Here is a 23,606-nt window from a genome sequence, read left to right as displayed (position 1 = left end):
AAAGGAAGAACATGTTCAGCTTATCTTAAACTGAAAGAACTCAAGAAAAAATTCAAGCTTCGAGGTACAAATCTCAAAGATTCCATGGGCAAAGTGTTGAGAAATGCAAGAAGCAACAATAGAATATGGAAAGAATACGCAGAGCCGCTATACAAAAAAAAAACAACTAGTCGAAATGCCACCATTTTAGGAAGTAGCATATGACCAAGAATGATATGAAGGAAGATGTCCAAGCTACAATAAAAGCATTGGCAAAAAGGAAAAAAGTTCCAGGATGTGATGGAATACCAATTAAAATGTGTAAACAAGTTGATGAAGCACTTGAAACACTGATTCATCTATCCCAAGAAATTTGGAAGACAGCAACCTGGCCATCTGATTGGAAGAGCTCATATTTGTTTCCATTCAATAAAAGGTACCCCAACAGAACATGCAAATTATAAAGCAATATCATTGATAGCACATACAAGTAAAATTTTGCTGAAGGTGATCCAGCCACTGATTCAACAGTACACTGACAAGGTCATTGCCAAAGGTCAGGCCAGATTCAGAAAAGGACATAGAGCAAACTATCATTGATAACTGATGGATCTTGGCTAAAAGCAGATAATACTGAAAATATATTGTCTTGTGTTTTATTGACAAGGCATTTGACTATGTGGATCATAATAAACTATGGATAACCTTGAGAAGATTGGGAATTCCAAGGCACTTAATTTTGCTTCTTCGGAACTTGGACATGAATCAAGAGACAGTTGTGCAAACAGAGCAAAGGAATGCTACTTAGTTTGAAATCAGGAAAGGTGTGTGACAGAGTTATATCCTCTCACCATACTTATTCAACCTGCATGCTGAGCTAATCAGAGGATTATATAAAGAAGAATGTGGCATCAGGATTGGAGAAGGCTTTTTTCCCCAAAAATAATCTGGTTCTTTATTTATTTTTAAATACTTTTATTGGGGACTATTACATCTCTTATCACAATCCATACATTCCTCCCATGTGTCAAGCACATTTGCACATATGCTGCCATCATCATTTTCAAAGCGTTCTCTTCCCACTTGAGCCTTTGATATCATCTCCCCATTTCTTCCCCCTCCTTCCCCAGCCCGCCCTCCCTCACGAACCCTTGATATTATAGATTATTATTTCCATATCTTACATCGTCTTCCATCGTCCTTCACCCACTTTTCTGTTGTTTGTCCCCCTGGGAGGGGGTTATAGGTTGATCCTTGTGATTAATTCCCCCTTTCTCCCCCCACCCTTCCATAATCCTCCTGGTATCTCCACTCTCATTGTTGGCCCTGAGGAGTTTATCTATCTTGGATTCCCTGTGTTGCAGACTCTGTGTGCATGTTTTGGTCTAATACGATTTGTAAGGTAGAATTGAGGTCTTGATAGTGGGGTGAAGGAAGCACCAAAGAACTAGAGGAAAGTTGTATGTTTTATCAGTGCTATACTGCACCCTGACTGGCTCATCTCTTCCCTGTGACCCCTCTGTGAGGGGATGTCCAACTGTCTACAGATGGGCATTGGGTCTCCACTCCATGCCCACCCCCCACCCCACCCCATAAACTTTGGATATTGTTTTATTTGGGGTCTTAGATGCCTCTTACCTGATCTGATCGACACTTCATGATCACACAGACTGGTGTGCTTCTTCCATGTGGGTTTTGTTGTTTCTCAGCTAGATGACTGCTTGTTTATCTTCAAGCCTTTAAGACCCCAGATGCTATATCTTTGGATAGCCGAGCACTATCAGCTTTCTTCACCACATTAGCTTATGCACCCATTTTGTCTTCAGCAATCATGTTGGGAAGTTGAGCGTCACAGAATGCCAGATTGTTAAAGTGCTCTTGTGTTAAGGGAGTTGAGGCCCAATGTTCACCTGTAACCTTAATTCTTAATATATAGATATAAGTACATAGTTCTATTCCCCTCATTATATATATGTATATATATATACATATATATAATGAGGGGAATAGAACTATGTATATATATACATATATATACATAGTATATATACATACATAGTATATATGTATATACATGCCTGTATTTGGGCCTCTATAAATGTCCTTTGCGTCCTTATTCTTTGGAGGAAGGTTTATTAGCAGCCTGTGATAGGCAGATGACACAACCTTGCTTGCTAAAAGTGAGGAGGACTTAGAGCACTTGTTGATGAAGATGAAGGATTGCAGCCTTCAATATGGGTCACAACTCAGTGTAAAGAAGACTAGAATCCTTATGACTGTACCAATATGTATCATGATAAATGGAGGAAAGGTTGAAGTTGTCAAGGATTGTGTTTTTGGATCCACAATCATTGCTCATGGAAGCAGCAGTTGAAGGGTCAGATGACACATTGAATTGGAGAAATTTGCTGCATAGACTTCTTTAATGTGTGGAAGAGCAAGGATGTTACTTTGAGGACTAAGGTGTACCTACCCAAGCCATGATATTTTCAGTTGCCTCAACTGCAAGTGAGAGAAAGACATTGTATAAAGAAGGCCGAAGAAGAATCTGTGCATGTGGATTATGATGCTGGTGAAGAATACCAAAAATACCACGGACTTCCAAAAGAACAAACAAATCTGTCTTGGGCACCGTACAACCAGAATACACTTTCCTTAGAAGCAAGGATGGTGAAAGTTCATCGCATGTACTTTCAAACATGTCATCGGGAAAGACCAGGCCCTGGAAAAGGACACCATGCTGGGTAAAGCAGAGGTAATCTCGACAAAACTGATTGACACAGTGACTGCAGCAAGGGGTCCCAATCCTAACAGTCGTGAGGATGGCGCAGAACCAGGCCGTGTTTCCTTCAGTTGCACATGGGGTCACAATCAGAACCAATGCAAACGCCGCCTAACAGACAAAATTTTATTTTAGTTATACCTTCTGAATTAGTTTTAATGGTTGTTCTAGAGATTATAATATCTATCTATCGTTGATCACATAAAACACAAAACTAGACAAAAGTATAGAAATAGACTGAAATGTTTTATTTAGAAATATGTGTGATTATACATTTAAAATTATCCGAGGAAAGGAATTATTAGTTATATGTGTGTTCAGAGACTTTGGAAGGCTGTTTGAAAAACATGGTACTTATTCCAGGGTAAATTCTAGCTAGCTTAAATATTTAAGTGTAAAAACTCATAGCAGCAGAAAAACTATGGGAGAATTTAAAAATAATTTTAAGATGATTAGGGTCCTTTCTAAATATAGTACATAGAATCTTAAGATAAAATATTGATGAATATGACACACAAAGGTTTCTAAATAGCAAAATATGTTTAAGTAGTCCATGAAAGTCAGAGGCAAATGATACATAATAGAAAATATATGCTGTTTATGTAATAGCTATAGGGATTAATTTTTAATTATTATGTTTCTGCAAATCAAGAAGAGAATTAAAAACTTAATAGAAACACAGGGTTAGGATATGACACGATTGTTAACCAAAACTTTAACTAGAAATATCTTGTGTATGGAAAGATGTTTTAGATTTTCTTAAATGCTATTAGATACATTATTGTCATTTTTACTTATCACCTATCATGGAATTTTTTTGGTAAGTTTTATAACACTTTTGGCAAGGACAGTGAAAACACTCTGTTTGTAGTATGAATTGATTGTAAACTTTTTAATAAAAGTTAATTTGGTTATTACTACTTGTCTTGATTAAAATGACATCCTTGGTCCCAGCAATTCCACTTATTGAATTCATCTTAGAGACATGCACTCCATGTACAAAATTGCTTACTGTGTTCATTGCAGCTTTGTTTACAGTTCTGAAGATTGGTAACAAGTTACATGTATCTCTGATGGGTACTGGTTAAGTACATTATAGAACCTAGTACTAAAATAAGAGGACTCAGTGACTGATAAAATAATAAAGTACTCTTTATATGCTGATGTAGAAGGATATTCAAAATAAGCAAGTTTGGTGAAAAGAGAAAAGTGAAATATGAAAACTAAATTTATTAAACTATAATAAGTATGTAGTACATTAGTGTTTATGTGGAAAATAGCCTAATACTCATACTTGCAAATAAGTAGAGTGCTTCCGGAATGATGCGAAGAAACTTACGCTATGAGCTGCCTCCTATAAGGAAGGCAACTATCACCTGGGACACCAGTACAAGGATTTTATTTTTTTCTAATTTTATAACTATATAATTTATTCAAAACAATAAAAATTTAACAGTATCTAAAAGGTAAAGATATCTTGTTCAAATAGCTTGCGAAAATTTACATAATTTATCTTCCTTGTACTTTCTACTTGAAGTTAACCTCCTTTTTTTAAAAATCATTTTATTGGAGGCTCATACAACTCTTATCACAATCCATACATCATCCATTGTGTCAAGCACATTTGTTGCCATCATTATTCTCAAAACATTTATTTGCTTTCTGCTTGAGCCCTTGATATCAGCTCCTCATTTTCCCTGCCCTTCCCGCTGCCCCCTCTCTCATGAACCCTTCCTTGATAATTTATAAATTATTATTATTTTGTCTTGTCTTAAACTGTCCGACGTCTCCCTTCACTCACTTTTCTGTTGTCTGTCCCCCAGGGAGGAGGTTATATGTGAATCCTTGTAATCGGTTCCCCCTTTCCACCCCACTCTCACCACTGGTCCTGAAGGGGTCAGTCATCTGTCCTGGATTCCCTGTGTTTCCAGTTCCTATCTGTACCAGTGTACATCCTCTTGTATAGCCAGATTTATAAGGTAGAATTGGGATTATGGTAGTGGGGGGTGGGAAGGAAGCATTTAGGAATTAGAAAGTTGTATGTTTCATCATTGCTACATTGTATCCTGACTGGCCTTTCTCCCCACAGCCCTTCTGCAAGGGGATACCTAATTTCCCACAGATGGGCTCTGGGTCCCCACTCTGCACTCCCCCTCATTACAATGATATGATTTTTTCTTTGATGCCTAATACCTGATCCCTTCGGCACCTTGTGATCACAGGCTGGTGTGCTTCTTCCATGTGGGCTTTTTTGCTTCTCAGCTAGGTGGCCGCTTGTTTACCTTTAAGCCTTTAAGACTCCAGACACTGTATCTTTTGATAGCTGGGCACCATCAGCTTTCTTCGCCACATTTGCTTATGCACCCATTTGTCTTCAGCGATCGTATTGGAGAGATGAGCATCATGGAATGCCAGTTTAATAGAACAAAGTATTCTTTCATTGAGGGAATACTTGAGTGGAGTAACCTCCTCTCTTTTGGCAATAAAAATGAAACAAGCAAAACATGTATTTAACCCTTTGAAAGGCCTGTTCTACAAAGACATAATTACCCTCTGTCCCCATTTACCTCATCTTTGGGTTGTTAGTTTTAATAAGTATTTGATTTTTTTCTGTTGTTCCAATATGTGGCTGACAGTATGTTATCTATAAATGTTTAATTATGTGTACTGTGAAAGAAAAATATGGAAAATAATGTTCATGGATTTCAGTTTTTGTGATCTGGGTCAGGGAAAGACCCGAACTGGAAGTACAATAATAGTCTGTTTTGTCTTTTTTTAGATATTAAACACCGCCGAATACCAATCTTATTCTTCGCAAATAAAATGGATCTTAGAGATGCAGTAACATCTGTAAAAGTGTCTCAATTGCTGTGTTTAGAAAACATCAAGGATAAACCCTGGCATATTTGGTAAACTTTTATTCTGTATTTACTTTTCTGTTTTATCATCCTGAAAAATATTTCCTACCATCTTTCTTTCTTATCTTAGTTCATGTGTTAAATAACTGAGCATGATAGGATATAAGCTAAGGATTTTGTATTATGGAATTAGATATTGCAGATAATCAGGAATATAATACTATTACAACCTTTCGATTATTTTTCAGGTTACCAAAAAAATCACTCCTCATAATGAAATAAAACTGCACATTTTCACTTTAACTACGCCAATTTCTTTCTATACCTTTATCCGGTCATTTGCATTTGTCACTCCCTTTGAGTCATTCTCTCGGGTAAATTTGCCTGACTTGCTATATTGTACTTCCTTCACAGGAACTATATTTCCATTTACTCTGAATATCATTATATTCTCCTCCCTGTTGCTTGTTTTTCATCTAGGTTTGCTTTAGTGTTCTATTACCAGGTGACTTTCTGTATCTCGGTGTGTTACATCATCTCTCTCCTTGGTACTGGTATTTTAGAACTGTAAGCTTGGATTTTGTCTGCTTTATTCTCTTCTGTAACCCCTAAGTCTTAGTTACCTACTGCTGCAATAACAAAAAATAATACCACAAGGGAGTGAATTGAAAGAACAGAAATTTATGTTATCCTTGTTCTGGAGGCTCTCAGTCCCATCCGTGTGCGGCCTTGTGCTGGCATCTCTGGTTATGGGAGTGCAGCCATGCTTGCTGTTTTGTCTTCCCCACGTGTGCGCACCTCTCCCTGCCTGTTCTACTCTATTTACACTGAGACACCACTTGAGAAGGGATTAAGTTTAGGACCACTCTTTGCAACATGGCCTCATTAGCAGAGCATAAGGAAAGCCTTTTTTTTACAAATAAGGTCATATTTAAAGGTAATAGATGTTAGGATTTCAGCAGGGAGGGATGCACTTCAATTTGTATTCCCTAGAATTATGCCAAGACCTAAGTAGGAACACAATAATTATTTGCTAAAATAAATAAATAGATATGGAAATATTGGTATCTTTTGTACATTTTAATAAAATTGAATCCTGGTGGCCAAGTTGGCAGCTCCTTTGGCTGTTAATTACAAGGTCAGCAGTTTGAAACTACCAGCTGTCAGCTGAGAGATGAGGTTTCCCACCCCTGTAAGAGTACCAGTCTGGGGAACCCTAGAAGCTTTTACCCGACTTTATTTAGCGCTACCCCTGAGTAGACTTGAAACTCTAATTTTTTGGTTAACAACCAAGTGTGCTCACAATTTTTTATTTTATGTATATATTATTTATAATTGTATTTTACTATTATTGTTTGTCTGACTAATTTTAACTCCGATATGGTATTTTTTTTTCAAAATGCATCAAGAAAAATAACCAGAGGTTATATGTTAGATACACTGTTAGTATCTAGCACTTCTTTTATATTGCTGCTTTCTATCTACCCGCACCTTCATTCTGTAAGGTAACCTTTCTCCTGCCAGAAGTTTCCCCTTTTACATAAGACTGTGTCTGTGAAAGTTAAACACAGGCAAGAGTATGAATCAAGAAGGTACATAGAAGATTCTTTAAGAGCTAGCCTTGGTGCTGACAGAGTAGTTGTATGAAATAACAAAAGAGCCATTTACTGTGGAAACAGTTGGGGCCCACAGCAACCCCATGCATGTCAGAATAAAACTGTGATCTTTAGTGTTTTTCGTTGATGATTTTTTAAAAGTACATCACCCGGCCTTTCTTCCTGGTGCCACTAGGTGGACACACAAACCTCCAAGCTGTCAGTTCTTAGCTGAATGGGTTAGCCATGTGCACCAACCACCCCAGGATTCCCATAGTGTGGAAAAGAGCTTGAGAAAGCCCTGGAGCTCCTCAGTATCCAAGACCTCCGGTTCCTTTACCCAGGAGTGTAACACAGTCTGTTTTGAGTAAAACCCACTTTTGGGATCAGGCTAGTGAGTATTTACTAAATGACACTTGAAGTTAGAATTTTAAATTCTTTGAAAAAGAGAGGATGGATTTTGAGCGGGGGAGCATGTTGATTTATTTCCCTCATACCCAAATTGAAACTCTGAATATAATATTTTTATCTTTTCATTATGGTAAGTATTATGACTGCTCTAGTAACCATATGTAAAACTACTGAGACACTTAAGTCTTTATTAGGGCAGGTAACCTTCTCTTTCCAGTGGTGCCATTGGTGGGTTTGAACCACCAGCCTTGCAGTTAACAGCTCAGTGCTTATTCAGCAGTGCCCATGCTTGAGAAATAATTGGGACCTATTTTATTTGTAGGACCTTACAGACATGGGAGAACTTTGGCTTTCATTTTAGATACAGGGTTTGTTTGTTTTGAAAGGAAAGGTAGAATTCAAACATTAGGGAACTAACTGCTTGGAAAAGGCACAAACTTTTATTAAGTTTTTCTGTTATAATGGATGATCATATGTTGGTTGTTTCTTTGTCTTCCTATTTTAAAATAAATCTGAATTATATTAATTCCTTGGAAGTAGCTTTTGTGTTTATTATACGTATATTAACTCTTTTAAGTACCTTAATACATTTTAAAAATCATGCACCAGCATACTAAAAGACATCACATTCAGAAGAGCTAATTATACATACAAAGACTGTTAGAAAATTATTTGGTGAAGAAATTATAAAAATCAATTAAATTTTATGAGAAAATATCAATTTTGCATCTGTACGTATTTGGTACACAAAAGTATTTGGTACTCTTAAATTTTTTCTGCATTTTTTATTTTAGTTCATACAAGTTGATTATGAATAGATAGAAGGTGACATTAACAATAAAAGTTTACTCTTCTCAGAATGAAAAGTCCCTATTTCAGATGTTTACATACTTTGAACCCTGGTGGCATATAGATTATGTGATGGGCTACAAGATCAGTGGTTTGAAACCAGCAGCCACTCCAAAAGAGAAAAACAGACTTTTTGCTCCTGTATAGATTTACAACTTCAGAAATCCTGGGGAGAAGTTCTGCTCTGTCCTACAGGGTCTCTATGAGTCAGAATTGACTCAATGGTAGTGGGTTTGTATACATTAAGGAGGAACTCTGGCGGCTTTATATACATTAAGGAACCACAGCTCACACAGATGTTAGGCTGCTAGGTAGATTAGGCTGCAAGGCTAGTGGTAATTCAAACTCACCATCCACTCCACAGGAGTAAAAATGAAGCTGGTCACTCCCATAAAGATCCCTAGTTGCAGAAACTCCATATTGGGGCTCTCTGTGTCAGAATGGACTTGATGGCAGTGGAGTTTTGGGGTTCCTTTGTTGGGCTTATTGGGTTTTGCTTTGGTTCATACACATTGACTCAATTTTTAATTCTCCCAATAAACATGAGATTGGGATTATAGGTAACTCTTATGAATGATAAAATTTAATATGAAACAGTTCAATAAGCTAACTGGGCTCCTAATTGGAGTCATTCTATATATCAGTTTACTACAGCTGTGATTATGAGTGGCTTAGTTTGCTCTAGTACTGCCATAATGGAACTGCCGCAAGTGGGAGGTTCTAAAGGCTAGATACATTTTCTCACGGTTTTGGAGGCTAAAAGTGCAAATCAAGGATTTAGCTGTTTCTCTTCCTTTGTGAACCTCACACTAGTGTTTCTGGTGTCTGCCTGTAGACACACTTTGCACACCGTCTCTCTTTCCTCTGTGCATCACTGTGTCCATTCGGCTCTTTTGATAACTCAGAAGTGAATGGGTTGAGGATCTACCCTACTCTGCCGTCACTCCAGTAACATGACACAATGCAGGCTGTTGCTAGTTTTTTTTATTTACAGCTGCACGAGTAGAATTTCTCAACAAGTCAGTCCAAGTAGTGGGCTTAGAGCCTATAGATACAGAATTAAATTGAAAATAGGCTGCAAGGTTGGTGGTTATTCAAATAAGACCGCTTTATTCTATGGACAAATTATAACCTAGGCCAAGCATTTCTAACAAATAAATGCTGTTGACTTATGGGAGTCTGGTAAAGTAGGACGTTAGACTCTGTAAAATTTTATTACTGGAAGAATAACCCAAAGGTGGTATTTTTGGTAACATTAGTCTGAATACTGTTCTTATCATAAGAAGCTTTTACTGATATTCTTTTAAAATATCTATACAGATTTTAACATTATTGTCATGCCTTTTTCCTGAGCACTCAGGCTTTCACTTATTTGTGTTCTGTACTGAACCAGATTTGCTCTAACCAGATTTGTTGCTAGAAGCAATGTAATTTGCCATGTTACAAATTTTTAACTTTTTATCCTGATAGTTGTATGCCGTCATGAAGTGGATTGTTTCTTGTGAATTTATTTCAGTGCTAGTGATGCCATTAAAGGAGAAGGACTACAAGAAGGCGTAGACTGGCTTCAAGGTATGGCCCACATACTGTGCGCTTCTAGTTCTTACTTCCTTTGTGTTCACTTATTTATTTCCTGTTTACATTTTATTTTATCACATCATTGCTTCCCCCCCTCATTTCTGCCTTTTCCTGCTGTCAGAAAACACATTACAGTAAGTATTCAATATCTTGCTCCATTTCATTCTATTAGTTTTCTGAAGGATTTATTTAAATAAAGTGATGGCATATTTTAAATCAATATACATAAAACTTTAATAAATAAATGTATGTCTGGCAATAAATTTCTGTCAGTTTTAGTAACTGAAGCATGTATGAATTTTGAGGCAAATGTTAGACATTACTGTCAGTAACCATTCCCATTTTTTATCAGAACAACTAAAGATAGTTCCCATATGACTCTCTCCCCTGACAAAAAGATAACATAGATTCTCCTTGTGGTCTTACGTAGTTATAAATTATTTCTTCTATACCTAATTTTGAACATTTTATTGTAAATTAGATGGTTTACAGAGTTGATCAGTGTTTCACTCAGCACATCATATGCATTTTGTTTGATCTCATTGATTTCGATCCCTCGAGTGTAGCATCGTGTGTTTCATGTCCCCGTGTTTTCTGTTTCCATTCTTCTATTCTAACACTTCCCATTCCTCCCTGTGTTTTCAGTTGCACCTACAGTGACCACTCACAAACTTTTAAGACCCCAACCAATAGTCGCCAAACTAGGTTGTAGAACCTTGTCTTTCATAGCCTGTGTTATGCCAATTGACCTAATGTCCCCCAAGACTTGTGGTCCTGCACCCCAGGTCTAGTGACTTACTCCTTCAGGCTGTTTGGTTATGGCTAAGAAGTTTTCAAATACAGTGCACCCTCCACTACCCACTACTATTTAATGCCAGTCATGCGGATTTTTTTCTCTATTGTGTTGATGTCGGCTTCTTAACACCATTAAGCTGCAGCGAGAATTCTAGACATATTGTAAAATTCAATTGAAAACCTCTAGTATTTCTCAAAAAAATTAAAGGTACTTTTGTTGTTTTTTTCCTGTAAACCCATTAACTTTCTGCGTTTTGGGTTAAGAAATAGCCAAGGTTGGGGGACTGATTAGCCCACAGAAGACATAGGTGATAGGATTACTCTGGAGAAGACTCCATAAAACTAGGGTCATTCCAGATTTTTTTAACGATGTTACAATGATTTATGATGTAACATGGAGAGAAATCTTACTTTTAGTCATAGTAAAGTTATTATAAACATAGTACATGGTGTTGGCAAAGAATATTGAAAGTCTATGAACTGCCAATAGAACAAACAGACCTGTGTTGGAAGAAGTCCAGTTGCAATGCTTCTCAGAGGCAAGGATGGCAAGACTTTGCCTGACCCCTTTGGACATGTTCTCAGGGAGAGCAGTCCCTGGGAAAGGACATGATGCTTGGTGAGGTGAAGGGGCAGGGAGAGCAAGGAAAGCCCTCCACAAATGAATCACCGCAGTGGCTGCAACAATGGGCTCAAACGCTGAGAACATTTGGGAGGATGGTGCAGGGACCCGGTGGCATTCCGTTCCATGGTACACAGGCGAGCTCTGAGTCTGAACTGACTGACTCAGTGGTACCTAAGCACAACCAGCACTGAAAATAGACTTGGTGCTAGTCATCCTGCTTTAACATTTTGTTCTGCCACTTTTGTTTGGTTTATTTCATCTGTAACAGTTGGGCCACTAGGTGTCAGAATGATCCAACATCACAGTGCAACTTGCCAACTCTGATCTTGCTCTTCTCAATTTTTTTGGATCCATTATCTCTGTGCCTCGCCTCCTTAGTCTTTATTTCCATATATTTAATAAATCTTACAACATTTTATTTTAAATTGGATTAATAATTACAGAGCAGATAAGCCAGTTAACGTTTTAAAATTCAGACACATTTTGTTTCATCTCTGACTGCAGTCACTACCATTCACAGTACCTCCTGTAGGGGCAGTAGAATGAACAAGGGGATTGCAAAACAGATACCTATACTTTTTCCTGGATTGTGGCTGGTAGTGCAGCAATTTTTAGTTGCCAGGGGCATGCTGAGTAAATTTTCTTTTTCCTAAAAAGGGAGAAGCAGACCAAATAAATTTGAGAACCTGTGATATATCACATTACTTACTGATTTCCTTACTGTACTTCCTGTTTCCATTCCACCTCCTATCTAACCCATCTGAACTTTGTCCTTATATAAATACTTCCTTTTTTATATCAAATAGTTGATTGTTCAAAGGTGTGTGTACCTCATTGGTGTTATTGTGCCCCTTATAGACATTTTCTTTGTCTGAAAATTAGCCATGAGTGTGAGTTCATTTCTAAGTCTGATAGGTGACCAAGGAGCATGGTCTCAGAAATTCCTACAATCTATCCTACCAGTAAGCCTGGTCTATTTTATGATTTTGAGTTTTGTTCCTCATTTTTCTGGCACTCAGTCTCGGACCTTCTAATATATGATCTCTTTCAGAACAGTTGGTATTGGTACCAAGCACCATTTAATTTTGCTGGTCTCAGGACCATAGAGACTGATGTTCCCATGGCCTATTATTCTATTGGACTAATTGTTTCCATATGTCTTTAATTTTCGTCATTCTTTCCCTGGACAGGAGACCTATGAATAGCTGTACCTTAGCTGGTTACTCACAAATTTTTAAGACCCCAGGCACTGCTCATCAAAGTAGGCTGTAGAACGCTATCTTTGTGAACTATGTTACGCCCATTGACCTTGGTGTGTCCTTACCCCTAGCTCAGGGGCTCATTCTCTGAAAATGTTTAGTTACCTCTAAGAAGTGTTCCTAATTTTGCCCCCTGTGTGCTCCACATATTCGTGGACCTATTGGCATCCTAGGTAAATGCATATGCAGAAATATCCTCCATAAAATTCATGTGTCCATGAATATGTGGAAATAGTCCTCTCTTTCCCACGCCTCTTCATTCTGCATGTCTGCCCATGCATCCACTCATAAATTTCAGGCTGGTGTGTGTCAGTATTCACTTCTGTAGCCTCTACTCTTGCACTCCTCCCACTACTTTCTCTGTCTCCGGTTGCTTTTACTAACCTCCCTCTTGTGCTAACTTGTCTCTCGTTCACCCAAGTTAAGTATGTGTTTACCTTCTAGCCAGTGACCTCTCTTCACTCCCCTTCCCACTCTGGTGGTTACCATCAAAATATGTTTCTTTTTATGTGAAAACTTTTTCTTGACTGTTACAGTCGTGGTCTCATATACTGTCTGTTCTTTTGTAATTGATTAATTTCACTCAAGATAATTACTTGAAGGATCATCCATGATATATGAGGTGTTTGCAACTCCATCATTATTCATTATTAATCTTTTTATGTATGTGCTCTTGTCGTACTTCTGGCTACTTCATTCTACAAGATTTTCTGTACTGAGTTCATTTTGTTTGTGGGTTTCTTCGTTGTATTGGTTGTGCTTTATCATTTACTAAGTCTCTATACTTTTTTTATTTTGATGAGGTTATTCATTTTATTTGAGGTTCTCTTGTAATTTGTAAATTTCTTTCCAAATGTAAAATGGTCTATTCTAGCTTGAAATCAATTTGAAATTTCTATACTTAGACTATTTTCTCTTTTTATCTTGCAATTGTCTTCACTGCAAATTGCTTAGGTACCTACTTTCAGTCTCATAGGTTTGTTTTCCTTTGGATAATTCTATATATAGGTTGCCTTTTGGGTTTTGTTGTCAGACATATTAATCTTAAATTGTTATCTACTGGTTTTCTGTCCAGTGAACTCTCCTTAGTATTTCTTGTAAAGTTGATCTATCTTTCATAAACCTCCATTAAATTCTGCTTATCTGGAAATGCACTAATTTTACTGTCATATTTGAAGTACAGTTTGCTAGGTTATGATTTTTGATTGTGAATTTTTTTTCTTTCAGATTTTTATATATGTCTCCCATTGCCTTCTTTTTTTTATTAACAGATCCTTTTATTGGGGATTCTTAAAACTCTTGTTAGAGTCCATACATTGTTTGTATCAGGCATGTTTGCACATATCTTGCCTTCATTCATTTCTAGACATTTACTTTGTTTGGAGCCCTTGGTATCAGCTCCTCATTACCCACCCCACCCTCATACCTCCTTGGTAGATTGTTATTATTTCCATATCTTACACTGACCACCGTCTCTCTTCCCTCGTGTTTTCTGTTGTTCCTCTCCCTAGAGGGGGTGTATTTTGATCATTGCAATTGGTTCCCCTTTCTCCCTTCCTCTTCCCCCCTTTATCCCTTCTGGTATTGCTATTCCCAGAATGAGGAGGGGTGGAGCAGAGACCCAAAGCCCATCTATAGACTATGGAACAATTCCCCCACAGAGGGGTCACAGAGAATGGATGAGTCAACCAGGGCACAGGTAAAGCACTGATGAAACACAATATTCCTCTGGGTTCTTGAGGCTTCCTCACCCCCCCTATCATGACCCCAGTACTGCTTCTCAATTCAGACTAGACTGGAACATGTACACAGGTATAGTAAAGAGAGGGGGCTCGGGAAACACAGAATCCCATTGCCTTCTTGATGGCATGGTTTCTACTGAGAAATCAGAACTTAGTCCTATTGGTTCCTTTTTGTAGGTAACTTGTTTTTTTGCAAGCAGCTCTCAGGATTCTTTTTTGTCCATGGTTTTGGAAATGTAATTATATATCTATATGATATTCCTTTGGCATTTATTTCATTTATAGTTTGTTCAGCTTCTTGAATCCATCATGTCTTCTCATCTTTCATGCGTTAGGAGAATTTTCTTCCAATAAATCTTGGACAATCTACCCTATGTTCTCTCCCCCACCCCCGGGCATCTTTTCCTATTCTGTATCCCATGTAAGTTATTTCACTTGATGGCTTCCCTCATAATTCTTCAGATTTTTGTGCTTTTGATTGTTGTTCTAGCATATTAGTCTTGAGAGATTTATGTTCAAGCTCACAAATTTAGCCGTTGATTCAATATTCCTTTGCCCTTTTGATGTAGTCTCTATTTCTGAAATGTCAGTAATGATCTTTTTTTTCTTTTCTTTTTATTAAATACTTTTATTAGGGGCTTTTACATCTCTTATTACATTCCATACATTGATCCATTGTGTCAAGTATATTTGCACATATGCTGCCATCATCATTTTCAAAGCATTCTCTTCCCACTTGAGCCCCTGATATCAGCTCCCCATTTCTTCCCCCTCCCTCTGCTGCCCGCCTGCACTCCCTCATGAACCCTTAAGTTATAGATTATTATTTCCATATCTTACATCATCCCCCATCGCCCCTAACCCACTTTTCCGTAATTCGTACCCCTGGGAGGGAGTTATAGGTTGATCCTTGTGATTGATTCTCCCTTCCTCCCCCCACCCTCTCCTGATCCTCCTGGTATCTCTACTCTCATTGTTGGCCCCAAAGGGGTTTATCTATCTTGGATTCCCCTACCCCGTGTTGTAGGCTCTTATCTGTAACAGTGTGCATGTTCTGGTCTAATCCGGTTTGTAAGGTAGGATTTAAATCTAACTATAAAGAATTTCTGGATTTTTTTTCTTTTATTTTGCTTTTAGAATTCTGAAATTTTCTAGCATAATAAACAAGAAGGCCTCCGGTTTATTGTGGACCAATTTAGTCTTACTATTATAAGTTTCAGGTTGGAAAACTCACAATAAAATAGTAAATTATCTTATAGTGTCATACATATATTTTCTTTTGGAAGAATTTTTCAATAATTTCCTGTGTATTACATCCCAAAGTCAGAATCCTAGATTTAGTAAAACAGTACATGTTGGTTCAAGTGAAATGCAGATAACTGAATACACATACTTAGCTTTAATCTCCTCAAAATTACTAACTATGAAGGCACTTTTGAAAAGACTTACAAGAACAAAAAGAATAGGAACAATGAAAATGGCAACCACATTTTGGCAATTGGATATCTGATGAATGTTGACCACAGACCTTAGAACTAGCTGAATTCCAAATGAACACTGGAAAAAGCTGCTAAGCAGCCTAATTTACATTGCAAATGCGATGCTGAAAAGAGAAGATGCAGTTATACATCATTCTTTGACTAGAATCACGGAAGGTCTCCAGACTGGAGGTGAAAAGTGCATTTCTTTTTGTACAATTGATGTTGACCTGCAAAAGGAAAATTAACTGAAATTTTTCATACTGAATTTAACAACCGTCTTTGGTCTTCTTTGGCTTGTTCCAACTAATGGCAAAATACTGGAGATAGATTCATCTTTGAGAAAGTTGAATAGGCTAAGAGAAAAGACCTAAGGGTATTAATATTAGAATTCCCAAGCAAGTGGCTTAGCTATATACCCAAGAATGAAGATGTATTTGACAAGGCTCATGCATTTCCAAGTTTTAACCAGCTATTTTATAGTGTTTAATCATATATATTAGAGATAGCAAGTCCAAAAGACATTTGAAAGCCAAATATTAAAAAACGAGAGAACCTGCAGTGTAACAGTGCCACCAGGGCTACTTCAGGCTAAGCGAGGGGTTGTGGGACCCAGTTCCACATAGAGCCAAAGACGATTCCTAAGAAGTGGAAGCCAGATGTCCTCCAACTTCCAAGTCTTTATTCTGACACCAACTTATCCCTCCCATGGCACTCTTTAAGTATTGCAGTGGTCACACAAAATTCATATTTAATACCATTATGGATTTATTAGAGAAGTTAGCAAATTACAAATCAGAATCCAAAGTGATAAAGATAAAGTGATAAAGGTGATCTGCAGCACCTCTTTCTAGCCTTGCCCACAGGCACGGTGGTCTAGTCCTCAGTCTCTTCCACACAGCCCATTGGCTTCTGCCCTGCTTGGGCAAGCGTTATACGGCTCCTTTAGCTCTGCCAATAAATGCCTAAGGGTACTACACTCTGCCAATACGCCTGAGCCTGAAAGCAGTCCGTTCTAGCCCTCTGGCTTGGCAAACATAACTCCTGACTATGTGCCTGGAGACAACCTCCTTCAACAGCAGTCCTTGTCCAAAGGAACGAGCTCAGCCCCTCCTCTGTCTTGTTCTAGTTTGGCTGCTGACATCTCTCTGCCACTGCTCCTCACTGTCTCGTGTCACAGTTGTCTGTCCCAAGTTGAGAGATTCAGCATAGAGATCTCAGGTTTGAAAACTGTACAGTGAGTGGACTCATTGCTCTTCTTTCTCGATGATAGTGAGATCCTCTGTTCTACATCTAGGATGGCTCATTTTAAACTCAGTGGAATGATAAAATGAACCAGTCACCCCATTAGGATATCATGTACCTTATCTGCATGTTTCCACTTGGCAAGGGTACAAGCTGTGTAATCCTGTTCGTGGGACATAAGCACCTCACATTCTCATATCCCTACCTAGACATCCGTTAGTGATAGAAAAATATAACCACAAAAACTGGCTAGATGGCCTTATCAAGTAAAACACCTCATAACATAAAATAGTATGCCAAATAAGCAGAACAGAGGGTCTAGAGCTTAGGCATGGAAAACATTTTTTAAACTACTATTAATTCCCTAAAAGTGGTAATAAAATATACCTTTTCTGACTAAGGCCAGGATGCTGTTAAAAAATAAACAATGAAAGAACAACAGCAAAAAAGTTTGGGGAAAATAAAAATAAATGATAGATCTACATATAACCCCTTCCCAGGGGGGTGGACAATAGAAAAGTGGGTGAAGAGTGACATAGGATAGTGTAAGACATGAAAAAAATTTTTAATAAAATATCAAGGGTTCATGAAGGGGGGAAGGAGGGAAAAAATGAGCTAATACCAAGGGCTCAAATAGAAAGAAAATGTTTTTAAAATGATTATGACAACATATGTACAGATGTGCTTGACACAATGGATGGATGTATGGATTGTGATAATTGCTGTATGAGCCCCCAATAAAATGATAAGAAAAGAAAGACCCCCCCTTTTTTTCTTACTTTTATTGGGGGCTTTTCCATCTCATCACAATCCATATATTCATCCAGTGTATCAAGTACATTTGCACATATGCCGCCATCGTCATTTTCAAAGAATTCTCTTCCCACTTGAGCCCCTGATGTCGGCTCCCCATCTCTTACCCCGCCAACCCTCTCTCACGAACTCTTGATAAGTTATAGATTATTATTTTCCTATCTTACACCATCCTCCATTGCTCCTCACCCACTTTTCCGTTGTTTGTCCCCCTGGGAGGGGGTTATAGATTGATCTTTGTGATCGATTTCTCCCTTTCTCCCCCCAACCCCCTCCCTAATCCTCCTAGTATCTCTATTCTCCTTGTTGGCCCCGAGGGTTTATCTATCCTGAATTCCCTGTGTTGCAGATTCTTATATGTAGCAGTGTGCATAGTCTGGGTTAATTCAATTTGCAAGGTAGAATTAAGGTCATGATAGTGGGGTGCAGGAAGCACCAAAGAACTATAAGAAAGTTGTGTGTTTCATCGGTGCTATACTGCACCCTGACTGGCTCATCTCTTCCCTGTAAGCCCTCTGTGAGGGGATGTCCAATTGTCTACAGATGGGCATTGGGTCTCCACTCCATGCTGCCCCCACCATTCACATTGGGTATGATTTTGTTCTGGGTCTTAGATGCCTGATACCTGATCCCATCAACACTTCATTATCACACAGGCTGGTGTGCTTCTTCCATGTGGCCTTTGTTGCTTCTCAGCTAGATGTTTGCTTAGTTATCTTCAAGCCTTTAAGACCACAGATGCTATATACTCGGGTATCATCAGCTTTCTTCACCACATTTGCTTATGCACCCATTTTGAATAAAGACCCCTTTTTAAAAAAAAAGCATAAATAATAGAAATGGGAAACTCAATAGAAGAATTAGAAGATAAAGTAGAGGTAGTCTCCTAGAAAATAAAGAAAAATAATGAGATGGCTTAGTTATCCAATGCTGGTATAACAAATACCACAAGTGGATGATATTAATGAATTTATTTTTCTGACAGTTAGCATACCAACTTGGGGAAGGGGATTGAGAGGCTTTTTCTCTTTTTCAGCCCTGGATGGAGGTCTGTGTTTCTTCTGAGATTTTGTGTCTGTGCAATCCTCATGGGTTGGCATCTCTCTTCCCTGCTTGCTTGCTTAATCTCTTATATGCCTCAAAAGAGATATCTTGAAACTCATCCTGCAATAATCCTGTCTCAGTAAAGACAACCCATTATCGAATGGGATGATAAGCATAGTCATAGAAGTTAGAATTTACAAGACATCTTGGGGGCAAGATATAATCTCATCCATTACGGTCCATGTCCAAGAGACCCAATATTCAAATAAAAAGAATTTCAGAAAGCAAGAATAGAAGAAACAATGGGACACAAAGTTCAAACACTATTTTCCACAACAGAAGGGTTGGTTTGTGTTTGAAATGCTTCTCAAGAGCCCAGTGCTCTTAGAATAAACATAGCCCACACCAAAGGACATCCTCCTGAAACGTCAGCATTGAAGACCATGGAACTGCAGTACAAAAGGAGATCCGACAAGTTGCCTGAGAGAAAAATAGGTTTCATATAAAGGAAAGGAAACAGATGGCATCAGATTTCTCAACAGTAATTAGGTTTTTCACCAATAAAACTTGGAAGCTGGGAAATATTGAAAATCCTAGAAAATCCAAGGGAAAATGATTGAACTATGTTGTTAGGCCGTATTAAGGTAATGATGGCCAAATAAAGACATTTTCAAGTATGTTACGTCTCAAAGTTTATATTTTATGTATTTTGCTGAGGTACCCAGTAATTGGTGTGCTGCATATAAACAAGGACATAAACCAAATAAGAGAAAAAGTGATCATAGTATACCGTTGCTGCCATGAATAGCATTTAGATCATCATATTAATAATCACTGTATGATTATGTTAGGAGGATGGTAAGCTTAGAAACCTCATGTTGGGTTTTGGAGTTACTAGCATGAGAGCATGAAAGCGGGTCGTGTTCTCCTTCTATTGAGGGAACCTTTCATTGAAGACATGATAGTGAAAGCACATAGGGACTGGGCGGGACCACCTGAGAGGGAGAAAACTCATGTAGTTGCCTTTGAAAGGGAAGAGAAAGGCCAGGCCAAGGAATTGCTTTCTCCATGCAACTTTGTATAACTTTTTGATTTTTCTAACTGTGTGAAACTTTGGTAAAAATAAACATCTCAATGTGCTTTTTAAAACTCGGTCTGTGAATAGGTTTCTTCTGTTGTTTGGATTACTTTAAAAAAATGTATTCCCATGTGGACTCAATTTTTTGTTTGTCTGTCTGTTTGTTTATTTTTATCAGATCAGATCCAGGCTGTGAAGACATGAAAAGATAGTATTTGGAAACCTCAGCAATTTTCAATTCAAGGATTTTATATTTAAGTCAATCTAAAACCTTTAAAGTTTCTGAAAGATTTTTGTGTATCTAAGAATGCGTTATCATATTCTGCTTTTATTTATGGACTTCAAATTAGCGTTTTAACAATGTAGGACTTTAGTTATGATAACTTGGCCAAAATTAATTCTTATCTCAGAAGGGTTCCCTAGAATTATCAGCCTCTTGGTAAAGGTCTGTATTCAGTTAGAATGGTGTAAGCCAACTTCATGTCGCATCATGATTTATTTCATATTTTATGCATTTAGTTTTAATATTGTCTGTTTTTAAATTTTAGTGTATGGTATATAACTTTACAGTATGAATTGTGCTTGTAAAAGAAAAACTTTAAATAATTATAAGGGACCAGGGTAATTGATCCATATTAATTTTTTTCTATGTATCCATTAATAAAATATATAATACCAATTATTATGCTTGATTTATGATGAAAGCAATACTGTTAAGGTGATAATGGTGTTTTACTTTCATTCATTTGTAAATTATATGAAATAAATGTACTTAAAGAATATTTATTGAGTTCTCTACACCTATCAGCCCAGTTTATCCTAGGCAATTGCAATACAAGATAAAGAAGGCATAGTTCCTGCTTTATAGACATAGCGTTTAGTGAGGGGGACTTAAGATCCCTTTCATACATAATATCTGGTTTTATCTCATTGGCCAAGTAAAAATATGTGTCTTAAAATTAAGTGATACAAAAGGTCATTGATGTTTGATTCTTCAAAATTTATTATAACTTATTGTTCTATTTAAATGCCTCCAATTTACTATAGTGCTTTTCTAACTAGAGTGAATAATTAAACTGACTTTCCTTGAGATTTATTAATGTTCTTTAGAAGTTAAGAAATAACTTGGTTATTTACTCTATAAAAATTATGTTACTTTTCACATGGAAGAAACACACCAGCCTGCGTGATCATGAGATGTCGAAGGTATCAGGTATCAGGCATCAAAGAACAAAAAATCGTATCATTGTGAATGAGAGAGAGTGCGGAGTGGAGACCCAAAGCCCATCTGTAGGCAACTGGACACCCACCTGCTTACTGAAGGGTCGCTAGGAGGAGGAGCCAGTTGGTACAATGCCGCCACTATGAAGCATACAACTTTCCTCTAGTTCTTAAATGCTTACCCACTCCCCACCCCTACCGCCACCTATCATGATCCCAATTCTTTACAAATCTGGCTAGACCAGAGGATGGACACTGGTACAGATAGGAACTGGAAACACAGGGAACCCACGGCAGATGAACTCTTCATGACTAGAGGAGAGAGTGATGATACCGGGAGGGTTGAGGGAAGGTGGGGTAGAAGGGGGCATACAAGGACATATAACCATCTCCCTGGGGGACGGACATTGGAGAAGTGGGTGAAGGGAGACGTTGGACAGTGTAAGACATGACAAAATAATCATTTAAATTATCAAGAGTTCATGAAGGAGGGGAAAATGAGCTGATACCAAGGGCTCAAGTAGAAAGCAAATGTTTTGAGAATGATAAGACCAATAAATTTACAAATGTGCTTGACACAATGGATGTATGTATGGATTGTGTTACGAGTTGTATGAGCCCCCAATTTAAAAAAATAGTTATTTCTCACAACTTAAATGAAGACTACTTTTAATAGTGTACTTTTCAGGCTTTCATTTTAATTCCTGGAAGACAGTTCTTATACCAGTGGTGTCAGTCCTGGGGAGAAAAGGTGTATGTAATGAAATATAGAGAACTATTGAAAGTTCTGCCCTATCACCAACCCCCATTGTTTGTGTGAGATGTCCAGTTACTTAAGAGCATAATCTATAAGCCAACAACAGGTATTAAAGTCTGAAATCAGCCTATACTTGTAGAATTTCCTTTTCAAAACAGTGTTTCAAATTCTATACCATTGGCTAAATTAATGACAGTATCAGAATTACGTGAATCCCAGGAGAATGATTTATAATGTTCTCTATCACAAAATGGTAATGATATTCTCTAATGTGACCCAGACATATATAAAACATAGATTATGAATAGATTTGTGGCTCACACTTAATTCTAACACCAGTCTAAGAACAATTAATTCTGACAACATGACCTTACTCAATATTTTCCTTCATTAAGACATCACTGAAGATATGGGTGTTATAGAAAAGTGTAGTAAAGAAACCACATGGTGCCCGGCTATCAGAAAAAATAGTGTCTGGGATCTGAAAGGCTGTATTAAAACACAGCCATCTAAATGAGGCAGCAACTAAGTCAACATGGCAGAATCACACTAGCCTGTGTGATCCAAGGATTGTAAATAAAATACAAGTCTGTAAGGAAGAAATGGTATCAGAGCTTAAATAGTGAGCACCCAGTTTTTAGAGACTATGGATGACCATGGAAAATCAGCTTTCAGGGTCCTCACATGGATTCAGCCTCCCCTCTGACCATAGTAAATTGCCTCTGACCATCGTGGAGAGGCAGAACACTGCATAGTTCACTGGCAGATGCAGTTGGGTTAAAATATCCCTTATCATTTGATACCCCTTTTGACCCTTTTTAAAGTTGCTTCAATTTTTTAACATTTTCCTTCTTTTTAATCGAAGTTTTTCTATATGTAGTCATTGTTGGGGCTTTTTAATGTTTGCTTGCTGCTTGTCTGTTTTATATCATTTTCTGTATATGAAATCCAGGATGGATGGATCTATCGAGACAGTAACTGGATAATTGCCTAAGGGCACAGCAGGGGTCTATGGGGATATGGGGCACCATCAACAGCCGGAGAAAAAATGTACCAAAGTTGACTGGGGTGGTGATTTTACAAACCTTAATATGACTCAACAATTACATTGTATTTGTAAAGTATATTCCGATGAAACTACTAAAAATTAAAAAATATATATTTAAGGGTTCATGAGGGAAGGGGTAGTGGGGAGGGATGGGGGAAAAATGAGTTACTGATGCCAGGGGCTTGGAGAGCAAATGTTTTGAGGATGATGAGGGCAATGAATGTACAGATGTGCTTTACACAATTGATCTATGTGATGAGAGTTTTATGAGCCCCTAATAAAATGATTTTTATTAAGTATGGCACTAAAAAACACTGCTATATAGTTGATTCAAACCTATAGCAGACAGCCTTTCTCCCAGAATAGCTGATCAGTTTAAACTTCAAACCTTGCGTTTAGCATGCTGTCCAACAGTACCCAACCCAGGCTCCATACATGGTACCGGAGCT

The 23,606-nt window shown here is 37.8% G+C and overlaps 1 protein-coding gene across 2 annotated transcripts in view; it reads left to right on the top strand.

Moving 5' to 3' along the window:
* ARL6 (ARF like GTPase 6) overlaps window positions 1-23,284 on the top strand; it is a 41,698-nt gene extending 18,414 nt beyond the window's left edge. For both annotated transcript variants that reach the window (XM_075542437.1, XM_075542438.1), the window contains exons 6-8: window positions 5,541-5,670; window positions 9,991-10,046; window positions 20,310-23,284. In XM_075542437.1, the coding sequence (XP_075398552.1) occupies window positions 5,541-5,670; window positions 9,991-10,046; window positions 20,310-20,335 (212 nt within the window). In that variant the 3' untranslated portion in view covers window positions 20,336-23,284. The remainder of the gene's footprint in view (window positions 1-5,540; window positions 5,671-9,990; window positions 10,047-20,309) is intronic.
* Window positions 23,285-23,606: the final 322 nt, after the last annotated feature.

This window comes from Tenrec ecaudatus, chromosome 2 (genome assembly GCF_050624435.1).
Source record: "Tenrec ecaudatus isolate mTenEca1 chromosome 2, mTenEca1.hap1, whole genome shotgun sequence".
NCBI classification, from domain to species: domain Eukaryota; kingdom Metazoa; phylum Chordata; class Mammalia; order Afrosoricida; family Tenrecidae; genus Tenrec; species Tenrec ecaudatus.
This window is presented reverse-complemented; position numbering and strand designations above follow the sequence as displayed.